At 39.5% G+C, this 9,294-nt stretch overlaps 1 protein-coding gene across 1 annotated transcript; it reads left to right on the forward strand.

The window, feature by feature from the left end:
- Positions 1-1,819: 1,819 nt before the first annotated feature.
- On the forward strand, positions 1,820-8,485 carry slc22a3 (solute carrier family 22 member 3). Its single transcript, XM_071524515.1, has 10 exons — positions 1,820-2,218; positions 2,723-2,826; positions 3,032-3,186; positions 5,292-5,460; positions 5,788-5,905; positions 6,065-6,168; positions 6,816-7,030; positions 7,420-7,528; positions 8,116-8,228; positions 8,382-8,485. Exons 1-10 carry the CDS (start codon positions 1,820-1,822, stop codon positions 8,483-8,485), a joined length of 1,590 nt encoding a protein of 529 aa, XP_071380616.1.
- Positions 8,486-9,294: the final 809 nt, after the last annotated feature.

Below are 9,294 nucleotides of genomic sequence, written 5' to 3' on the forward strand. Positions count from 1 at the left end.
CAATCATTTTGCCTGAGTAGGTTTTACATTTTTTCAAGTGATGAGTTTCTTATTTTGGAATGAAAACTTTGATTAAAAAATATAAATCTTTAAATAAAATTGGTTGTGATTGATTGAAAACTATATTGTGTCAAAATTCTGTGTAGAGCATGGTCGTTTGGTTATAACATACAGTTATGTAGAGTAGGTTCATGATTACCTGTCACCGGAGTAAATAATTTCTCTTTGGTTTACATTGTAGACAGTATAAGCAGTTTATAGCTCACCATAATCACACAGCCATGTTTGGAAAGCTGCCAGTGACGCTCCTCCTTTGGCTGCCCTACACAACAACTGACTTATCAGCAAGGTAGCAAATGAATCTTCTCAATGTCTAATATCAGCACCTTAAAACCATATGAAAACACTAAGATGCTATGTAATTTATTTTTAATATCTAGGCTACAATTACCATATCGCTTCCTGTATAACTGACCAGCAAAAGCTTTCTAGTAAAAGATGAAGGGCGGCACACTGTCACAGCACCTTGTTAACCTTTACCTGTTAACCTAAATTCAAATTGATATCACATCCATTGTATATGAATTGAATCCTCACTGAGAAGCTGTTTATACATGTCATTGTGCTGTATTATCTACAATGTGTGTTCACTTTAAGGTCTTTTACATCCCTCTGTGAGTTGCATTTTCTCTACTAACTGAGCTCTATAAATAAATGTGGATATATAACTGCAATGCTAACATTTTGGAAGGTTTTCCAGTTTAAGATGCATGCTTGATGACTCTTATTTAATCTCAAACTTGAATGATATTTTGTGCAAACAGATGTACGTACTGTGACTCTGTATGAAGTCTGGGGATTGAATCCAGATGTTTCAGGAAATTCATGCTGTTTCTAATGATGATAGTAAAAGGTGTTGTGGATGCAATATTATTCTTATATTATTGTGAATTCACTTTAGCGTTGAGGTTTTAATAACACTTTTTCTCAGTGAAGAGCAAGGGCATGTGTGGCATGCTTCTCCAGTAAAAACCTGTGTTCAAAATAAAAACATTGTGCAACAATGACACATGCTCATGCTGTGGTCGTGTTTTTCAGTGTTCATACTCATCGCACAGCTTAAGGTCAAGCAAGGAAAATAAATTGAGTGAATTTCTCAGAATATTGCAAAACAGAACAGTTATGAAGTCAGCTATACCATGGAAAGACATTGTGTCGCTCTTTCTCGGTATTTAGAAAAGGAGAACTGAGTGGCAGATTATGTTATTTCTTTGAACTGCCCATCTTCGGTTAATGTTTATATTGATGTCCCAGTTTGATGGTATGCAAATGTGTGCTATACTGTTTGAATGGCATTCCTGTGCTGGGGTGCCATAGGAGTTGAGGAGGGAGGGCCCCTAAAGTGTGTGTGTGTGTGTGTGTGTGTGTGTGTGTGTGTGTGTTGGGGGGGTGGTGGTGGGGGGGGGGGCTGTGGGGCAGAGTCCCGTCCTGTGCTTAGGGCCCATAAATCCTATAGCTACACCCCTGCTCCCGTGCTGTAACATACCTTTTATGGTATGGCAAGGTTATCTGTTCAGAGAAAAGATGACTGGTAACTGCTACGGTTTGCATTAGTCTGGAAAAGAAGTAGGCTAATGATTTTTAACTGGAGGTCAGTGCCATAATGCCCAGGGTTCACGATAAAAGTGAGACTTTGATCAGCACTTTAGCCCCACCTCTTCTCTTTAAAGACTTGTCTCTCCTTAGACTTACTTAGATGCTTAAACAGACCTGGCATCATATCATGCTTATCAAGTCAGACTGGAGATAATCAGCAGAGATGGCAGGTGTGGATGAACTGATTGTGCACATCGGAGATTTTGGGCCTTTCCAAAAGAGAATCACTGTGCTCGGTTCCTTGCCGCTGGTGCTTTTTGCTTTTGTCCTGGTCGGGGTTGTTTTCTTAGGCCACACTCCGGCTCACTGGTGCTTGAGTCCTGGATCTGAGCGGCTGCAGCAACAGTGCGGCTGGACGGAGGCTGAGGTGCGGGAAGTCTCTGTTCCCTGCTCAGAGCAGTCGGGATCCTTCAGCTGCTGTGAGAGGTTCGACGTGGACTGGAGCACAAACCAAAACAAATGCAATGAGCTTGACTGGCTGGTGACTTCTAATGTGACCCAGCTAGTGCCTTGTGACAGCGGATGGGTGTTTGATAAAACTCACAGCACTATTGTTTCTGAGGTAGGTATATTCTCTTTCTAGGAACATGTCATGTGATGTTAGAAATCTGAAATATGTGGCAGCTTACCATGTAAAGGCAAAATTCCTCTGGTCATGTCTTTATAAACAAGAAAGATCCAGCTATAATAATAAAAGCAACGATCTGCTAAATAATGCCAATGGTGTCTTCTATTGTTCCTGCATGATGATTATCATCACTAAATTGATTATCTAAGAGAAAAATCACCTCACCACATAATTCACATGTAATGTTCATGTGATGTTTAATAACTTTGTGCACATGAAGCAGCCTGAAACAAGTCAGCCATGACTGTTATGTTATTTCTATGTCAGAAAGGTTAGCGCTGATTCAGTCAGCCTTTTGTTCTTTGTCACATTTAGTCATTTTTGTTTTAGTTTGGGAAAACAGATCATAATTACTGGTCACTGTCCAAGATTACAAGAAAAAGTATACATGAATTCTGGTTTTGGGTGAAATTGTCCTTATTGTTTTTCTTCTCCTAGTTTTCATTAGTCTGTGAGAATTCCTGGCTGGCTGATCTGAATCAAGTTTTCCTCGCATGTGGATTTTTTATTGGAGCTTTTGTCACTGGATTCCTGGCAGACAGGTATGTGATGCAGCAATTAGTTTTATATATTTTCTACACAAAGTAGAACAGAGAAAACATCATTATTTTCACCTCCCTTTACCCACTGCCCTGTGTACATCTCACTGTACATTGAATAGTTCAGTGATTAATCTGAAATTCTTTGTGCATTTATCCTCCTGAACAGATTCTGAAATAGTTAACCATTTGCTCGCTCTTCTTGCAGGTTTGGCAGAAAGCCATGTTTCATTGCATCGATGCTCGGCCTTGGCGTGTCAGGAGTCGGAGTTATGCTGTCGCCATGGTACCCGCTAATGCTCCTCTTTCGGTTTCTGCAAGGGTTTTGTGGAAAGGGAGCGTGGACGGCCACCTATGTGCTGGGTACGTTCAACCATCAGACTTTGGTCCAATAGTGGAAATGAAAATAATTCTTAGCGCCTTCTTTAAGACTGCACTAGGAAAGATTTTTATCTAAAAATAGACCCATTCTCTTAAAGTCACAAATCACAAAGTGGGGCTGCAGTAGAGAAGATCTCGCATAATTGAGTGGCAGTGGATTCGCCCTATTTGCCTAAATGAAATTCTGGTGTTGGTATGGACACTTCAGGGTGAAATCCAAACTGTCTCCTAAATAGCAGCGAGCAGCAACCTGTCCAGAGAAAACTGGACTCACCAACATTAGATCTCTCGTCTCTCTCGTCCCTTTTGTATAAAGCATCACACACTGCTTGATAAGTAAGCGTGCTGTGTGCAGTTTACTGACGTCATGCTACGTGTTTTCTGGGTATTAAAGTGCAGCTTTTTTTTTTTTTTTTTCCATTGTTTATTGGTATTTTAGTCAACAAACAGTAAACAGTGTATACAAATTATATAAAGTATATAAAAAAAAACAGTACAGAGTGTGTATACACAAACATGCAGTAAAAAAAAAAAAAAAAATAATAATAATAATAATAATAAATACATAATAATAATAAATAAATAAATAAAAATAAAAATAGAACACGTACAGAACATATACAGTATACAGTATAAATATCATTCAATGTACAAAGCTGCTTTACATGGTGATCATCGACATCTTACATTAGGTATAACCTAGTTAAGAGTTAAGAGGATATTTATTGTCTAGCCTCAACATAATCAATGAAGGGTTGCCATGTCTTATGGAACTTCTCAATGGAACCACGTAGAGTGAATCTAAGTTTTTCCAGTTTAAGGTTTTGCATAACATCTTTAATCAACATAGTGTAAGTGGGAGGCTGTGCCTGTTTCCAGTTCAATAGAATTAATCTGCGCGCTAAAAGGGTAATGAATCCTGCCACAGTAGAAGTGAGTCCTCTAAGATGACTGTCCTCTCCCAGTACCCCAAATACAGCCAACACTGGGTCAGGTTCTACTATGTGTCCCAGGATATCGGACAAAGTTTTAAAAATAGTGTTCCAGAAATTGGATAATTTTGGATTAAAGTGCAGCTTTAACCTGATCAGAGTACCGGGTGTGTGGAATTTAGCAAATCAGGACAGTTACGTGGCACAAACCACCCATGTGCTGCTCTAAGCGGGTTAAAACAAATGCAAGGAATTTTTTGCAAATGGGTTATTTAAAGCTACAATGAGTTATTTAAAGCTACAATATGCAACTTTTTGCCTTCAGGTAGGAAGTGTACAGTGAGTCCCGCCCTCCTCCTCCTCAGCTGGTCAAGTTCACACCTCAATACATAACCAGGATCCATAAAGCTAACAGGCACTGAAGAAGCAGACAAATGCAAGCAATCTGCAATTAAAAAACAATGTCAGTGTTCACCGTGTTTTTGATTGGGTCTTGTTTGCTTCACGTTTAGCTATTGCTTTCTACCATTGTTGTTGTTATAACTTGACTGTGCTGCGGTGGCGGCCAGCCTCACCTTGACAGCCATAACCCAGGTGCCCCGGGGGCTCACCGAGTAGGGCGCGTACCATAAGGCTCAGTCCTTCCTGCAGCGACCGGGGTTCAAATCCGGCCCGTGGTCCTTTGCTGCATGTCCTCCCCTCGCTCTCTCTCCCGTGCCTTCCTGTCTCTCTCTCACTATATCTCTTTAAAATAATCAAATTAATGTTCATCTCATTGAACCAAATGGTAATGTTAGGTGTGGTGTCGAACAAAACAGAAATATTCAAACAATAGTCCTACCATACCTCATTTTATCAGAGTTTTTAAGTAAAATTTGCTTGTCATCATCAGTTTAGACAGCAGAAATGTGTGTCACGATATTAAAATATCTTCATATCATCACGATATGATTCCACTGAAAGACGATAAACGATAATATTGAATTATCACCCAGCTCTAATGTACAGTATATCCTATTTATTTATTGATATTTGAATATCTGAAAAGTTGCATATTGTAACTTTAACTCAGGTCTGTTGATCATCTGTGTAGTCAAATATATACGCCAGAGGTTTGTTTGTCAGCTAAAAGATATTATCTTTTTTTTCATGTAGTGATTGAGTTCTTTGGATCAGACAACAGGAAGTTTGTATCTGTTGTGTGTCGGACTTTCTACTCCATCGGCATGGTCATCCTGCCTGGTCTGGCCTACTCCCTGTCCTCCTGGAAGAGCCTGCAGCTGGCCATGAGTCTGCCCTGCTTCCTGTTCCTCTCATACTGCTGGTACTGTGACACAGAAACACATGCAAGAGAATACACTGATCAGAATGAGAGCCGCTTAATCACTGAGTACAATACATAGAGAGAAATATGTCATACTCCACATGTCATACCCATACATAAATATAGTGTCTTTTTCATCCCAGGATAAGTGGGATTACTAAAGTGCTACTGGTCATTTCTAGCCAATCATAGTCACTAAATGCATGAATATGTAATAGTTTATGCTGATCTTATCACTGATGCCACATTTTGTTAATTTTTTTCTGTGAGCTTTAATTAATGTTGTCTGTTATTGACTCAACTGCAGTGGGTTATCTTCCTTTAAAGGATTATTCCTGAATCTCCCCGCTGGCTATTATCACAAAAACGAACAACAGAGGCCATGAGGATTGCTGAAAACATTGCCAGAAGCAATGGGAGGCCTCTACCAGAGAATTTCCGAGAGGTAAACTGAGGTGACAGTATCTGTAAATATGTGATTATATGACTTGCTGATAGCCGTACCTAGAAACAAGCACATTTTCTGGACTAAAATCGACGCTTGAAAAGTGAAAGCGTTTTCAGAATGTAAATCCGATTTACCTTTAAATGTCATCTTTTTCAGATCAGTCTTGTGGAGGAAAAGAGAGAGGTGACTCCTGTGTCAGTTATGGATTTGTTTAGGACACCAAATATGAGGAAAAACACGCTAATTTTAACCTACGCCTGGTAAGTGAATCTGTGGCAACTACATGCTCTTTTATTATGTCCTCTTCTGGTTTATAGTAGAAAAAATAGTACAAAATAACATGTTTGCCATTCCTCTAGGACAGTGGTTGGTGGTTCTCTGTGATCCCTTAAAATGAAGCAATGCCCACATGTGCATTTGCATTTCAACCAAAGAATGCTTTTCCCTTTTCCAGGTTGTTTCATTTGATTAATTACCAGAGGCCTAGAGGCTTAAAACTATTCAGTATTTGACAAGAAAAAAGCAAAAATTAGAGAAAAATCCCCCAAAATAGACATGATAGTAAATCTGTATGGTAGATATATGTTTTTTATCCTATCCCATAATCAAATCACGACCCCCCAAAATGATCTTGCGACCCCCTGGGGGATCCCGACCCCTATGTTGAGAACCACTGCTTCTGGGATATGATGTCCACCTCTGCTGTTTTCAACAGTACTTGAAGTGTTTCATTTGAAATTGAGATATTCTTGAGATATCCCTGACAAACCCACATCACTCTTACCAACAAGACACTCTGAATTTCTGGTATATATATTATTGAATGATTAACTTCAGGTAATGATTTCTTTCAAAAATTGATATACCTGAATATGAACAGATTCACTATTTCTCTCTCCTTTTCCAGGTTTACAAGTACTGTTGTGTTCCAAGGCCTGGTCCTGCGCCTGGGCATCACAGGCGACAACCTCTTCCTGGACTTCTTCATCTCTGCCGTGGCCGAGCTTCCCACCGGACTCATCTTCTACCTGCTGGTGGACCGGGTCGGACGCCGCTCCCTCATGGCGGCCGCCAACTTCACCGGGGGCGTCGCCTGCCTCGTCGTCCCCTTCGTCTCCATGGGTAGGTGTAACCGTGGCGACACATGAGGGAAGATATGAGGAGTTTCCTTACAAAATGATGAATGAAAAGGCATTGTGGACATTTTTGAAGGATAGTAAGTAACTTAAGTCTGTGAGGATGATTCTACTGCTCAGATACTCTATATTACTCTACTATATTTTAGAGATACTGACTTATGAACTTCAAGTAATGATTCTTTTTTCCAAAATGGACATCTAACATTTTGGAAAAGAACTCTTCATAGAACTAATGTGATATTTTTGTGATTTACATCAGTTGTACATTGAAAAAAGTCTAGTTTAAGCTCAAAAACATCTCAAAATATGCAACATGGTAGTTTTGGGGAGTTCCCATTTGAATGCATCCTGTCTTCTGTGTCATCCCTAAAGATTTTGCCTGGTTGAAGAAATCAGTTGCAATCATTGGGAGGCTTGCTGTTGCAATTGGATTTGAGACGGTGAACTTTGCCAACACAGAGATGTATCCCACACCTCTCAGGTATGGAACCAGTGAGCCTTGGTGGATATCAAGGCTGTTTTTTTGCTATGTGCTATGTAAGGTGCTAAACAAGTTGAATTCGATGGATGTATCAGATTATCAGGAAAATACCCAGAGGAAGACCTGAAAAGTGTTTTTTTGCTAGTACATATTTTAAAGGAAAATTCAAATCAACGAGGGAAAATGCTTTTGAGAAATGGCTGACCTTGAAGCTGAAGAGATTGACCTGTTTTTGGATACTCTTATTTTGTGTTTTTGTGATATCGTGATCACACTGAAGGTATTCAAATCCACTGAAACCACAGTAGAACAGATGTGGGGTTTCAGTGGAACTATTGGTCAAATGGGCAAATACACATTTTTCATATCACAGATGAACTATTTGACCTTTAAGATTCACTTCCCACGGATATTTTCCATTTTCCATTCTTCATTTTTCACTTAAACTTAATTTAGCGTGGAAGGTTTGCTGAGGAACAGGGAACTGCCGCTTCAATTTATATAAACAATAACAATGTACAAAATGACAAAAAAATACTGTATGTCTTACTTGATTTTGGCTCGACTTCCTTTCTGCTATCTCACAGAAACCTGGGAGTGTCAGTGTGTTCATCAGCCAGTGACATGGGAGCAATCGTTGCCCCGTTCCTGCTCTACAGACTGGCCAGTATCTGGCAGGAGCTTCCTCTTTTTCTTTATGGTAATTTTAAAGAGATTTAGGCTTCTTTTATCTGCCACCATGTTCTTGGAAAATCAGTTTATTTACCCCACATTCATATACAGCAAATAGAATTATGCAGTTCAAGATATCTTTTGTCCTTGCCCTGAAAAAAATGTATTTTATGTATTTAAGGTGTGATGTCGGTCCTGTACAGTGGATTGGTAATGCTGTTGCCTGAGATGAGAGGCGTTGCCCTGCCAGAAACCATAGAAGAAGTGGAGAATCTAGGAGGGTAAGGGATTTTATCACAGTTACATCATTAGATTTATTTATTTAGGTAACACTCTTATTCAGAGCGACTTATGATTGCATGTTTTAAGAAGCTTAGATTCATAGATTGCAACATTAAGAGCAAGTAATACTAAAGAATGACAGGGTAAAAACAACAGCAGAAATCAAATCTAACAGATATTCCTGTATAGCTAAATTGTTAATTTATAACAGAGAAGAGAGAGAGCTAAATAAATGAGGCAGGAAAGTGTTTTGTTTTTTTACTGTAACAAGAGAGGAACAAGATCAGGTACAAGTAGATGAGGAAGTGTGGGTGGAAGTGTGGGTGGATGGGTGTTAGCAGGGAAGGTGTGGGAGGAGGTGACAGTCTGCGATATCTGAGAGACAAAAATATGCGTGTAAACCCAGACTATTAAACTATTAATGTCAGATTTGCAAGGCAGATTCATGCTTGTGCCTCTAATTTGTCTTTCTTGTACGTTGTATCTTTTTGACAGGGGGAAATACAAGTCAAAGGCTGCAGAGGGAAGCGGCTCGATTATTTGATGGGAGAACAAAGACTTGATGAGACTTTTAGAGTTCAGTCTGTCGTCATTATCCTGTCCGCATACTGTGAAAATCTACAAATGTACTGCGTTTACAATGCACATAATGTCCTACTGTACCACAATCATTATCATTATATTTGCTCCAGTGAATACTATTGTGATACTACTGCACTGTTTGTTATCACCTGTTTTTCTCAGTTGGTTAACAACTCTTTGTGATGCAGACTTGTGTTACATCACCTGCTTGATGTGAAGATATTCTGAGG

This window comes from Centroberyx affinis, unplaced genomic scaffold (genome assembly GCF_046629955.1).
Source record: "Centroberyx affinis isolate AG114_WGS23_722 - 3 ecotype Tasmania unplaced genomic scaffold, CSIRO-AGI_Caff_v1 ptg001198l_1, whole genome shotgun sequence".
Taxonomy (NCBI): Eukaryota; Metazoa; Chordata; class Actinopteri; order Beryciformes; family Berycidae; genus Centroberyx; species Centroberyx affinis.